The sequence below is a fragment of the Triplophysa dalaica genome, chromosome 10, assembly GCF_015846415.1.
Source record: "Triplophysa dalaica isolate WHDGS20190420 chromosome 10, ASM1584641v1, whole genome shotgun sequence".
NCBI classification, from domain to species: domain Eukaryota; kingdom Metazoa; phylum Chordata; class Actinopteri; order Cypriniformes; family Nemacheilidae; genus Triplophysa; species Triplophysa dalaica.
This window is the reverse complement of record NC_079551.1, coordinates 20,885,668-20,900,672: the sequence shown is the minus strand read 5'-3', so window position 1 is coordinate 20,900,672 and position 15,005 is coordinate 20,885,668. Positions and strand designations below refer to the sequence as shown.

The 15,005-nt window shown below is 36.5% G+C and overlaps 1 protein-coding gene across 1 annotated transcript in view; it reads left to right on the top strand.

Moving 5' to 3' along the window:
- LOC130429807 (E3 ubiquitin-protein ligase RNF123) overlaps window positions 1-9,071 on the top strand; it is a 115,609-nt gene extending 106,538 nt beyond the window's left edge. Inside the window, 2 exon segments of the mRNA XM_056758599.1 lie at window positions 5,709-5,794; window positions 7,443-9,071. Coding sequence (XP_056614577.1) covers window positions 5,709-5,794; window positions 7,443-7,542 — 186 coding nt within the window. The 3' untranslated portion in view covers window positions 7,543-9,071.
- The last annotated feature ends 5,934 nt before the right edge of the window (window positions 9,072-15,005 follow it).

Sequence of the window (15,005 nt, the reverse complement as noted above, 5' to 3'; positions counted from 1 at the left end):
CGAAACAACACAGCGCGTTTTTCCACATCCTAATGTGATGGAAAACTCATTTGTTTAGTGTGCATAGCAAATGGAAGTGATGAATTTTAAGATGTGTTTTAATGAAGATGAAGCAGCTTTCGGATTTGTTCACAGAAGTTTTATTCAACAATTTGCATTTTGCATGATGGGAACAGATTCTGAAAATTGCCAATCCTGTGTTTTTATTTAGATCTATTAACCTTGAGCCCATTTCTGAGAATAGAGTACACACAATAGATTGTGTGTTTCCCCCTGTGATTACCATAAGATCTATAAGGTCTTGAGTCAGTCATTCAGAGGGGTCCGGGCGGTACTGTACAGCGTTTTGTGCCTCTTCAGCACATTCGTCCTGACCGTACAGGAATATATGACTCGTGGCTCTGGATGGATGGAGCCATCATCTCGATTTCTGCTTCTGTGGCTCACAACTGTAGATTTCATTTAGCAGTAGTGCACTGTGGATACTATTCTTTTTTTTACAGAATGCTTAGAAATCTTGAACACAGTTAAATTTATGTTACAGAGCAGAATTACAAAAAACATGAAAAGATCCACAGGCTCTCCACGTCTGCAGTGTTTGAAGCAAGAAGTCATAAAACAATCAGTTAGCGTTGATCAATACAACTTTTTTCATGTTACTTCAAACCTGTGCGACTTTCTTTCATCTCCAGAACACAAAAGAAGATATTTTTGAAGAATGTTGAAGACCAAACAACACTGAACCCCATTGACTTCCATTGTATAAACACAAAACCACATTCTTCGAAATATCTTCTTTTGTGTTTCACATAAAGAAGCAATAATAGATGACTTCACTTTTTTTTATTTTGATGTGTTGCTTAGAAATAATGTTTATGTTTGAATACACCAAATTGAACAGAAATTGAAATATTTTTGTCAACTTTATAAGGCAAGATTTATCGACCCACTGCATTTGTGTTTAGTCTACCTCAGCTACCTTGAGTAAATATTTGTCTGCTGTCGACAAGCCTTCAGAACAGCGTCTTCTGTGATAGATGAGGTGTTTACCTGCACTGGCAGTCTGTTACCCTTCAGGGTTGTATCAGACCTGAAGTTTTGTTGCCGGACTGGATCGGCACTTGCACTTCTTCCATCAGCCTTACCTAAAAAACTTCAATTCCATACATTATGGATTTGGTTTGACAATAAGTGTCTGCTTTTTGTCGACTAACCTCAGACACAGAGCAGCACACAAACACACTCCTTACCGGCACAATCACAGGCTCGACATTGACCTATTTCTCCATTAGTTTGTGCTGACGGACTGGAATTGGAATTCAGCAGAATAATGAAATGAAACCTGTGAAGGACCTACTGTTTCATTGTAAACCAAAGTGATCCAGAGTAGTCAAGGTCACGGGCCGCTAGTGGAAATTACCTCAAGAAAGTGGATATCTTCCCCTATTTCTCCGACACAGGATCTGAAGTTAATAGAAGGACTTAGAAGAGAATGAATGAGATTTTGGAAGAAGCTTCGATTTCCTCCATCTCACCTCAGAGACTAAACAGAAACCCAATCGTTCCCTGTGGCAGAAAGTTCAGTTTTGAGAATGGAAGAGATCGGGGACGGCCAGATGCTAATACGAGGACCCCCGGTCACGTCACGCGAGCGGACAGAAAACTGATGAAGAACTCGATAGCCCTGCTTTGCTGCGTAACTGGGGTCGATCAATGACTTGCTCTCAGAAATCACTTAGGCGAGTGCAAAGATCTTCTTAACTTGCTGAAGCTCTGCTTTCCGTCACACTGTGTGTTTTTGATCAGTTTAGCAGAGGCGGACAGTTACACTACTCAGGGGAAAGGAATCCTGCTGGCCTTCATTTTTTTCAGGTGTTTGCGCCATACATTTTTTATTTATTTATACCTTATTATTACTATTATCTTTTTATTTATTTATTAATTATTACCATTATTTGTATTGTTATTATTTGTGGTTATTCCATTTATTTATTATTACCGTTATATTAATTTTTTTGATTGCCTTTTTAATAATGATCTATTTTACATTTATTTATTGTTTCTATTATCTTTGTTTGTTAATTTATTAATTATTTGGCAGTGTCGGCTTACTTAGTGCCGTCAATACCTGTCAACAGTATTTCTTTACTAATGGCAAGATTTGTTAAAGTTGTTACGTACACAAAAGTGTATTGATTGACTCTTTGGATAAAAGCCGATACATACATACCAAATGCACAACTATAAATCACGACAACGTCTTGTGGTGCCGTCCCACAAAAAGGAAAAAATCACTCTCTTTCTCCGGATGTGGTCCTTGACTCTGGAATAATCTGATCTAATTGCCACAAGATCAGCGGATTCTGTAGGTGTCTTTAAGAATCGGCTAAAAACACATCTCTTCCGTCAACATCTGACTCATTCGTACAGTCTAATACTTCTTTTCTACTTTACTATCCCCCCCAAAACAATTCAAAGCTTCATAAACTGTGGTAGGCTAACTGAAACCAGTTTCACCTTTGTTATTCTTTGGTTGCACAAAGTCCTTTTATTCTTTTCCCCTACTTTGTAAGTCGCTTTGGATAAAAGCGTCTTCTTAATGACTAAATATTAATAAATTGTAAAGCCTGCATTGTGTAACTTTATTGTTTTTTTAGAGATCTTTTTATGCATTTTGGAAGGGATGTAAAAACTGTCAAATTACAGAAAAAGAGTACAAATTTACAAGTAAACATGCAAAACATGTAATTTTATGTTTTTTACAGTAATTCAACCTGTTATTTTATTATATTAAGTTAAATCAGCTTTAACATGATAACTTAAAGCTGTTGTGTCCTATGCAATTGAAGCAACATGATACTAAGTAAATAATGACATCATTTTTTATTTAGGCCCAAAATACAGTCTGCAAACTGCTTGCTTTACTACATATTAAACAACCTACCTACTAATACAAGTTTTGTAAAACCTTAAAGTTTTAGATAAACTAGATAAACTATAAAAAGTACATACAACATACGACATGACATTTCCACAACTTTCAGACATTGTAAAGGCCTTATGCAATTGTAGGATTGAGGTCAGAGTAATAGGTGTACGTGTAATATTTTAAACTAAAGTATCTATATGAATCAATATGGTTTTTCATTACTTATGTCTGGAGAGAATCCTATTGTAATGGAGGTTTTTACATTTCTGAACCTGAACTGAGCGAACTGACGTGGATTAGTGGGGGTGTGGTTACACGAGGTGTTTCAGGCAGGTCTGGGTGATCATTCGCTTTCATATAGAATGCATCTTTTGTTACGACACCTTCATTTTTGTAATGTTACGTGTCTAATACATGCATTGGCAACTTATAACACACCAAAGACACAGAAAAACAAGTGTTCGCGCCATATGACCAAACTGAAAGAAGGCTGAATGAAAGGCTTGAGATTAAAAGTCTCATGTGACTCACAGCTAAAGGTCATTCATCTCTTCTTGGGTGGCTTATGGCTGTTTATGAAATTTTGACCATTGGGAGTGAAGATTGAGACTTACTGACAGCAAGAATTTCTTTAATTGCATAATTTCAGGGTTTTGCAAAAAACAAGTATCACCATTACTAATGCTCATATTGGGATTAGGTCTAAATCTCTAACCCCAGGTATTAAAAAGGAGTTAAACATGTACTCCATCCCCCATGAATGAAGCCCTTTCATTCTTTAGGCAAGAATCATTCCAGTAAGTTTGGACAAACACTGCTGTCAGATAAATTCAGTGTGAAAACAGTTTGTTCCTTGCTTCCATTTATGAGTCAATGAATCTTTGAGTGTATATGTACTAGTTTGTTGACATTTCTGAAGGCTCTGTTCTCTCTGTAATGGCTTTATAATTGTCTAGCGATTGACATCTCTTGGGTATGAATTCAGAATATTGTTTGCAGCCTTTTTAAAAACATCATGCTCATTGAATGTGAGGCATGCGAATTGCATACTTTAGATAAAATGGTGTCATCATTTAGCATTTAGAACTGTATAGAGCTGTCAAACCTGACATTGATTGACATAAATGTGAGATATTAACATGGATGATGAATCTTTGGGATCACTTGGCCACCTACAAATTACAAAACATCCATTCTGCAAGATTTCCTTCATTCAGCACAGTTAGACAAACGTGCCAAAAATCCAGAGTCGAGAACAGTTTGTAATCATGCCGAGTCAAACCAGCCTCACGTGGAAACATAACTGTAACCGTTCCACACTGTGCCTAGAACTGTCCGACGGCATGGTGGGAAATCGCTCTAGGTCTGCTTCGTGACACTTCCACCTCTGTAACGCAATAGCTTATAAGAGCCGATATTAGTCCAGAAAGCATCCATGATGCATGGGTCATAAAACAGAAAGCTCTCAGGGCATCTCGTCTCTTGTCAGACTGTCATTCTAAATCTGATTATTTAAGAATCTGATTGAAAAGATTGACTGTGTTTGGCAACTGGTCAGATCTGATTTGTTTGTCCCATGGTGCTTATTTTAGAATATCTATAGTTGGAAATGATGTTGCGTTGGTAGGTCAAAAACAACATGAAGGAGTTTACAATGTTGTCTTACGATAATGTGTAGGAACGAATGGACTACTACAACTGATGAAGCAATGGCAGAAATGGCTGGCACATGTTTTTTATTCTGTGCGGTCGTTTTAAACGGCACCTTACATTTATGCATTTGGCAGACGCTTTTATCCAAAGTGTACAGCTTGTATTAAAGTGTAAATTTGCTGTCCCCTTAAAATAACTCAACACACACCCATTATTGTGTAAACCGATGGCAACAAAAGTGAGTACACACCTAAGTGAGAATATCCTCATTGGGCCCAATTAGCCATTATCCCTCCCCAATGTCATCTGATTCTTTAGTGTTACAAGGTCCCAGGTATGAACAGGGAGCAGGTGTCTTAGATTTGGTGTTATCACTCTCTCATACTGGGTCACTGGTTGTTCAACATGGCAGATCATGGCAAAGAACTCTCTGAGGATCTGAAAAAAAAAATTGTTCTTCTACATAAAGACGGCCTAGGATATAAGACGATTGCCAAGACCCTGAAACTGAGCTGCAGCGAGGTGGCCAAGAGCATACAGCGGTTTAACAGGATAGGTTCCACTCAGAACAAGCCCCGGCATAGTCGACCAAAGAAGTGCATATGCTCAGAGGTTGTCTTTGGGTAATAGATGTATGCGTGCTGCCAGCATTGCTGCAGAGGCTGAAGGGGTGGGGGGTCAGCCTTTCAGTGCTCAGACCATACGCGGCACACTGCATCAAATTTGTTTGCATGTCTATCGTCCCATACGGAAGTCTCTTCTAAAGATGATGCGCAAGAGAGCCTGCAAACAGTTTCCTGAAGACAATCAGATTACTGGAACCGTGTCCTGTGGTCAACTTTTTGGCTCAGATGGTGTCAAGGGTGTGTGGCGGCAACCAGGAGTACAATGACAAGTGTGTCTTGCCTACAGTATAGCATATTGGTGGAAGTGTCTTGGGCTGCAGGAGTGCTGCCAGCACTGGGGAGCTACAGTTCATTAAGGGAACCATGAATGTTCAATTATTCTACTCATCAACTATTCCCGGTATTTCAGTTTCATTTTGCAGTGTTATATATACAGTACAGTATAATGATACCTTTTTACTGCTTTTTACTAATTTAATTTTAATCTTTCTCTTCCATAGCCGACCAGCGAGGACGATCTTTGCCCAATCTGCTATGCACACTCCATATCGGCCGTCTTCAAGCCCTGCTCCCACAAATCCTGCAAGTGAGTTCAACAAACTGCTGCCAATAGCCCGTCAATAGCACCATTCTTCTATTCATTCTTCCATTTAGGAGATTAACACCATGCATTTAAAGGCTTCTATGGCCATTACTTGCTATATAGAGTAGCATTAGAAATACTGCCTTGTGACATCATGTTTGCATTACTGTGATGGTTATTGGTAATTTGGTGGTCTCAGAACTACATACATTATGTAGTGGGATGTTGTTGGATTGCCAGTAACATCTAATGGCATACAAACATTACAGTATAGATGTTATGGGGCATCTGAGTGAAATGTTTCTAATACTCTTAACAATATATGTTGGTAAACAAAAAGATAGTTGTGCCAACCGTTTTTAATTCTTTAATTGCAAAACTAAAATCTAGTTTTAACCGAAATAAGTTTTGTTATTCAAAAATCTTTTACTTGTGTACAAAAACTATTAAATGTGTATAAACACATGAAACACATTTTATGAAATGTAGTGGAGTAAAGTTTTATATATGCTTTATAAAAAACACTGATAAAGATTGTGAAAATGCTCAAGAAGTAAATTACGAACTCCTTCAATATTTAAAAAGAAAAAAATTAAGAAACTGCTTGTTCCATTTTCTGCATTAATGCTAAAGCATAACAGTTTAGATTTGTTTTAGTTACAGCATAATTGTTCAAATGAATAGTTACATAAATAGTTACATTTTTTAATTACATATTTTACTATTATTCTACAAAGTAAAACAAGAATAAACCTTTGTGTATAGGTTGTTTCTTGTTTTACTTCACTGTTGTACGTCTGTGTTTATGTAGCACTGTGGTCTTGTGAAGCAGACATTTCGTTGCAATGTATTATTAAGAATTATTAAGCGAAACTAAACTTGATCAGTAATACACTACAATAATACATAAAACAAATATGATATTGAATATGGCAGATGTACAGAAGTATTTAAACAATTCAGCCACAGCGAAAACATATTGAAACTAAATAACAAATGTTTATAAAATCAAATATTAAAAGTGTAAGTTAATTTGAGTCGATTTATTATTTTATCTTATCCAGTGAAATTTATACTTGATGGCGAAAGCAATAATGTTAAAAAAAAAAATCATGATAATAAATACGTTTTTAAGTCAGTAATTAAAGTGAAAACAAGTAGCCTTCAGTTATCTCTTAATTAAAAAAGCACTTTTTATGTGCAGTAATTCACGTCCATGATATGACTCGACAGTCTTCAAATGATTCACTGCCAAAAAATAAATGTACTGTTTTTGCATTATTTTCCAATCACACATATCTAAACATCCAATTTAAGAAAAAGAAAAATGTATGAAGTCTGCTTATTTAAATTTAAATGAAGAAAAACACTTGCTAGTGGACAAAAAAAAATAAGCTTATGTCAAATGGATTATAATGAAAAATAAGAAAAAAATTGCCCCATTGGCCGATATCTTTCCTCTGAAGCACAAAAATACAAAACTTTATATTTAATTTTGTTTTCTTGTATTTTTGTATACAAGCAAACAAGACAAAAACACCAGTTCATAATAATCATTATTAATTGATATTGTTATCCTTTTTTTTGTTATTAAATTTTTTTCAATTTTCAGTGTCCCTGATCCGCGTGGCTTTTTGTCTCTTTTCCCCAGGGCCTGTATCAATCAGCACTTGATGAATAACAAGGACTGCTTCTTCTGCAAGGCCACTATCACAGGAGTAGATGATTACATCAAACCAACCAGCTCATAGCATGCCCTTCACAAACAACCACCACCTTACAAGAAATCATCATGACTTTCCCCCATGACTTCACTCATGAAAACACACACACTTGCAGACAGGACTCACATCCTTTCTGTGTTCAGTTACCCTCCCATCTGTTCGTCCTGGCAGTGAACCCCTCTTTGCCGATATATTTGTCCTCTGGCAAATGGACCGTGGCCCCGCAAGGCGACAATCCTTCCCAGGTGTCTTTGTGATGAATGTGATGAAAGCTGTCGTCTCGTGGCGGTTCTGCAGGAGCAGGAAAGTAGTTTGATGCTGAATCAGAAAAATCGGATGACAGTGACTGATCACCAGGACACCGGAGAAAAGGAAACGAGAAATCCGGCATCACACCTTTATCACAATCTCACCTCATCTCTTCTTGTCTTTCATTTCCTCTAGTGTTTTCTATTTTCACCGTTTGTTTTACTCACGTCTTATCTTGTGTCATCTCTAATCTTATATCCAGCATTTCATCTCTTTTCTTGCCTGGGCTCATTTCAGCATCTTGTCTCATTTCCTCTCCTGTCGTGTTTTGTGATCTCATCCATTTTACTATACTCTTTTTCCAAACTCTGGTTATAAAGCATATCAATCGGGAAACCAGATATAAACTTGGTACAAAAGACACTTTTACACCATTACCTGCATTTGGTAATGTTTTTTTATACTCTTAACCGACAGCCATATTTGACACACCGTATATACAGTCAAAATATGTAGTATCACACTAAGCAGAACCTACAGTCTGTTGTCTGACATGGTCAAAGAAGAACATACCATAGTCAGACTATATGTAATACATTTTTTTATTAAGGGTTTATAAAGCACTATACGGGATAAGAACGTCATTGTGTATGTTTTGACATTGGGACTGTTTACATTTGATCATCAATGCAATTTCATTTGTGGGACAGTCAGAATGGTTAAAACCATCAGGACTGATGGACGTATAAATGTTTCAGCCACGATTTAGCGTTGACTGTCGAAAAACAGTAGACGAGTGTTACAACAGTTTGGTTTCGCTTTTTAACCCGCGCACATACTGTTTCATGCCCATCCTGAACGCTCTCGTCACTTAAGTTCGAAACACTGTATAAAAATATATACTGTATAGGAATTATCAAAAACCAAAAAAGTTGGGTTACTACTTCTATGATTTGGACTGTTCAAGGATTTCTTATGATGTGGTGTAATATTGTTTTAACCGGGGATGCATGATATGATTTTAGGACCCCCAACCACCCTCCATAGCTCTTCACTTAAAGTGTGTGTGTGTGAAGATGTGCCAGTTTGTTTTATTTTTGCGGTTGAGTGTGTGCAGACAGATTTCATTTAACAAAGGGTTTCAACTCTCAGGCATCTGATTCAGTTGTCAAAGGGAATTTTAGATTAGTTATGCAATATTTAAAGAACGGTTGATGAAACGGGAGACACCAACTTCTTGTTCTTTCACGTTTGTGGGAGTGTATATGTATTGATGTGATATTAGCATTAAATTATTTATCCTAGAAGTCTGTCTGGTGTGGTTACTTGGGGCACATGGTAGTGTCCCAGTACTCTTAGTAAAGAATACGTTCACAGCCAGTTGAAATTATTTAACGCAAAAAAATTGAATATTTTTTATTATTTTGATACTCAACAGGTGACTTCAATTTTGACAGGGTCTACAGGATGGATATAAGTAAAAACTTTTTTTATTGTGTTTTCAGTTTTCATCACATTTTGACATTAGACATTATCTATTCAACACAGCTGAGTTTATTCAAACCAAATCTTCAACCCTGTTGACCATTTTTCCATTTCTGTTTAGCCTGGAGTTGGTGTTTTGCTACATTTGTTTTAGGTCTGGTGGACCCAGTTTAGTTTTGAAATCAATACAGCGAAAAAAAAACTTTGGAGATGTTTGCTTAAACACCATACAGTGGCTTGTGAAAGTATTCAAAACGTATTATTTTATTCACATTTTGTTATGTTGCTGCCTTATGTTAAACTACTTCAAGTTACCTTTTTGCACATCAATTTGCATTCCATACATCGTAATTATTAAGCCGAAAAACAGAACATTGCAAATAAAAAAATAAAAAAAATATTGTAATATACCTTTTATGAAATAGCATTTATAATGTGTAATTTGTGGTCAACTGTTCAAGTTTTTTAGTAAACTGTGCTAAAAATGTTATGATATGGGAGAACACATTAATGTTAAAGTCGCATTGAAAATATTTATTCCAAATTGTGATGTACTGTCTAGTTTTCGGATTAGGAAAAATGTAAGGCTGGGCTTGATTTCGATTGTTTAAAACCTGGCTATCGGACAAAATTTATTCATATGAATAAAAAAATAACAGGCACAGATTTATTAGTTATAACAAACAATTCAGTATTACATTAAATAATTTTCAATTAATGGTGACTTTGAAATGATAACGTTGAATAATGGTGACAAAAATAAATGTTGTTGCAAAACACCAGAGAAGTGTTAAATTGGAAGTATAATCTAAAGCACCATCAATCATTTAACTTTTTACTTTAGATGGCATATACTGAAATATGAAGTTTAAACAGAAGATTGTTTCAACAAGACAATTCAGTTATACAGTTTATCGTAATAATTGATTGGTACCATATTATTATCATTAACATTTTAAATACTGTGAATAACATACTAGCATTATTGTTTTATTTTCTCACTTTCAGTCATTAATGCTCATGTCAAACGTTGCTGGATTGTAAACAGGTAAACAAATCCTCAGAAGAGAATGTAATGATGTAGGGCACTTCCACCACGCAGTCTATTGTAATCGAAATGCACAATAGCCGTAGGCAATGGCAAAAAATCCTGCCAGTGCAATGCTTTAAATAAAATATGTTTGTATCCACCTTTCTTCCCAGTCCAGCTCCCAGAATCCTTCACTCTAATTTCCTCTCTCTGGCATCAGGTTGGTACAGAATAGTATATTGGGTGAAAGTCTGTGCCAAGCTGCATGATAGAATGATTTGGCTGTAAAAGAGTCTCTGGTAGTAAAAACGTCGATAATAAAACCTTGCTGTTATCTCAGCTTCATTGGGCCGCATATTTCCTCAATGGACTTGAAAATTCTTTCAACATTTACTTGTCCTAATGTTCTGTGTGATTTTCTTTCTTTTACAGAACACAAAACAAGAGTTTTTGAAGAATGTCGATAACCAAATAACATTAAACCCCATTGACTTCCATTGTATGGACACAAAACCAGACGTTTCTCAAAATATCTTCTTTTGTGTTCCACTGACGTCACATACAGGTTTTAAATGACCTGAGGGTGAATAATATATATGACATAATTTTATTTTTGGTTGAAATAAGTGTTCACCATTTTAAAGAGGCACAATGCATTTCTATTTCTTAAGATGTTCAATCGGTCAATAATGTGCAATTCCAAATGTGGGGCGTTTAGATATTTGTGTACAGATGCCTGTGAGTTCATTAACCTGGAGCATCAATGTCTCTTTTTTTCTTGAAGAAAACAAGAAGGGTTCTCCAAACACTCAAGAATCTGTCTGTAGTCCCTCCCTAGCGTCTTTCCCACCCAACCCCCAAAACATCTCTACCTGTTCTTCAGTTCTTCATTGATCTATATGAACCCCAGGCAGGCTGCGTGCTGGGGCATTATAGATCGCCTTCAGAAATAGCTTCTCCAGAGAAGAGAAAAGCAGGCGATGAGAGAATCTTCCCTCCTTGGGGCGGCCACCGATAGCACACCATGTATATTTATAGATGAAAAACAGCAAACCAGCACCTCAATCAATACATGCTGGGACGAGAACTGACCTGCCCGGAGCTGGTGGCAACATTTCTGAGAACATGACCCTGGGTAAACAGAAGGAGAAACCTTGTTCTTTTCCACCTGTTCACCTTTGCCATCCTTCCACAGCAAATGCGGTACAAACCACATCTAAAGTAATTTTTTCAGAATGCAGCTGCCAGAGTTCTTACAAGGTCAAGAATATACGATCACATAACCCCAGTTTTATCATCGCTTCACTGGCTACCCATTAAGTATCGTATTGATTTAAAATTCTTTTGATTACTTACAAAGCTTTAAATGGTTTAGCCCCTTCTTACTTAACAGAGCTTTTATCACATTACAACCCATCATCTAAGATCTCAAAACTTAGGACTTTTGATAACACCTAGAATAACTAAATCCACCAAAGGGCGTCAAGCTTTCTCATACGAAGCACCTTAACTCTGGAATAGCCTTCCTGATACTATTCGAGGGTCAGACACACTCTCCCAATTTAAATCTAGATTAAAGACACATCTTTTCAGCCAAGCTTTCACTTAATGCATAGTTAATGATCGACATATGCCCATCCCCACCTAGCGGTTACGCCAGCTACAGTTGCAGACTGACTGACCATCCCAGCTCCATCTAAGGCAATTCCACCACCACCCAAGAGAAATACGACCATCGGACCATCCCAACTCAGACCACTACATCCCCAACCAAGAGCAAAGACGGACTACTTGTCTTATTAATGCTGAAGTTACACTTGGTATTTAATGCTAAACTTACATCACATGTCAGCAGTTTGAAGTTATAGCTGCATTCAGTGGCCCTGATTAGAGGTTGTTGGGTGGGTTTTTGTGGGAAGTGGGGGGCTCGTTGGTTGTGGGGATTCATCTGCTGGGGCTGTGTGGGTCCGGTTTGGCCTTGTTTTGTGGTCGATGTCGGATAACATAGGAATAAAGTTACAACATGCCATTACTTTTTTCCCTGGTTGTTCCTCTGTTTTCTGGTGTCGATCGTGGAGTGGAACCGGGTTGAATCTGCACGGTTTTCGGTGAGTGTGACTTTCTGGGATGCAGATGGTGGGCTCTCCCTCTTCCTCGTGGATATTTGCTCGGTGGCTTTTGGTCGGGGTCACTGAGTGCAGCTATGACACGTCAGAGGGGATCTGGCCCTCCCGGTTGAGCCTGGTTTCTCCCGAGATTTTTTTCTCCATTAATCAATCATTGGAGTTTGGGTTCCTCACCACGGGCAGTGTTGGCTTGCTCACCGGGAGACTGCATTTATTTTTTAATTAGCTATTATTTATTAGATGACTGTGTTGTGTTTTACCTTTTCTGTGTTTCCTTTTTGCCCCTTTAAAGCTGCTTGGAACAGTGCACATGGTGAAAAGCGCTATATAAATAAACTCGAATTGAATTAATTCTAAGTGGGTGAAGTATCCCTTTAAGGGGTTTCTTGAAACTAGGTCCTGTCCTGCATGTATCGTGGAAATGGCTCTTGTTTGTTTTCTGGGTGATTTCCTGTTTCAGGTCTTGACCGCACTCCCTTGTTTTCTTATAAATCATTCAATTATTGTTTCATGCCCCACACCTGCCCTACTACTATTATCTTTTAATGTACTTGTTTCTTATTCTCTTTTATCGGTTTGTTGTCCATGTCTACAACATGTAATAGGTCTAGTGTATTTCTTATTTCATTGAGCATTATAACAAACATACTGTGTCTAACAAGTTTAATATATAACTAAAAGCAATTTCTCCTAGAAAATGAAATAAACAATAATAGCACAGTTTATCAGTACAAAGGTAATGCATGCATTTCATCAAATACTTTGAAATCTTCAGTTTGTGTAGGCCTATTTGTTCAGCATAGATGTAATCAAAGGACACCATTCTATGTTAAAAGTGGATGAGGGTTTCAAAATATATCACAACACAGATAATATAATACTGCACTTGTGCACCATCTAGTGGATTTTAAATAGCAATTTTTGATTTCTGATTCTGATTTGTTTTGCCAGATAAAGTTCAAGAACAAGAAATTCTCTTGAGATTAAATTAGTGTAATTATTGATTTCTCATTCATCTTCTTTAAAACAAAATGTGAGCATAAAAGCAATAATTATAAGTAATTTTTATTATTTGGGTGTAAGGGTCCTTTATTGCAACTGAACATTGTGTTGCCAGTGACTGCAACCAAAGTGCTATTCAAAACTGTCTCTCTGCTGCCCTCTACTGGAAACACATGGCCAAACAGGTCAAATATTACAACAAACAAACAAACACACAAAACAATATATAAAAAATAAATAAATATATTTAAAGGCTAATAAAAAGCGCATTGAGTGCCCAGAAAAGCGCTATATAAACGTAACAAATTATTTTGATCAATAATGCAGTAATGATTCTCACAGAAAATAGAAATAATACATATTGAACACAAATATAGGGTTTGTATGATGTACTTTAACAAAAGCCTTAGAAATGTGAAATCTACAATGATGCATTTTAGAGTCTAATCTCAATAAAATATAAATGAGTTGCCAATTTGTCTTGAATCATGATGTTGTAGTCTAGCACTGCATGAAGAGTCATGTTATCGGAGCTGTCCATGGTGCTGATGTTTCTTTTTTTGTAATTAATTGCATTCATCATTAATGAGAAAGCAAAGCAAATCTTCATGTTGGTATTATACACACAAAATTATATATTTCATGAGGATTACAGACACACAATTATATATTTCATGAAGCATCAAAGGTTAGAAAATGCCAGGATGTTGTGTTTGATCGTTTTCTAGGACATCATGTACATTCATTTTAAGGTATTTCGTCTTGTCATCTGGGCCAATTGCATAAATTTAGCAGAGAAATTAAGACTGATTAGCAATTATGTAGGAAGACTAAGTCTTACTTTTCCGATTTCAATTAGACCAATCTACCTTTTTTGTTACTGATTTAAAAAAGTTATGACCAGACTTGAAGAAAGAAATGAGATGACAAACTTTTAAGACTAGACTGGTTTATGCAACCGACCCCTGCTGGTGGCAAAATGTCAAATGAAGGCCTACATTTCTTTAGATGCCAAAACCTATATGGTCAACATCCTGTTTTAAATCCAATTTTTTGATTTCCTCGCCATTTGGTGGTTTTTAGCACGTGAGGCTTTGCTGACTGCATTCACTACTCTTTTAAGGGTTTATTTTTTCAGATGATGAAGACAAAAAGTCAGGATTTTATTTACTTATTTACTATTGTACTTTTTGTAAATTAGTTTATTACTTATGATGGTACAAAAAACAATACTGTGTTCCAGACACCTCAGATTTGGGATATTTGTCCCCTCAACCCGGAAATTTTTAAAGGCGCTCTTTAAAAAAAAAATACTTTTAATGTTGGATTATCTTTAATAACACCATTACTAAATAAATTAAATATTACAAAATCCAGACGTTACTTCCGGTTATTTTACATGATGGAACAAAAAATTAGATATGGCAGTGATGACAGTAAGCTAGTCATCTCAAACAAATCCACCAGAATTCTCCATATTATTATGTTTTATTTATCTACGTATGTATTATGTATTTATGTATGTTTTAACGTGTAACCTTATGTGTGCGCATCATGCTTGTATGGGACCAATGTGTAAATCATGACGTGAATAAGAG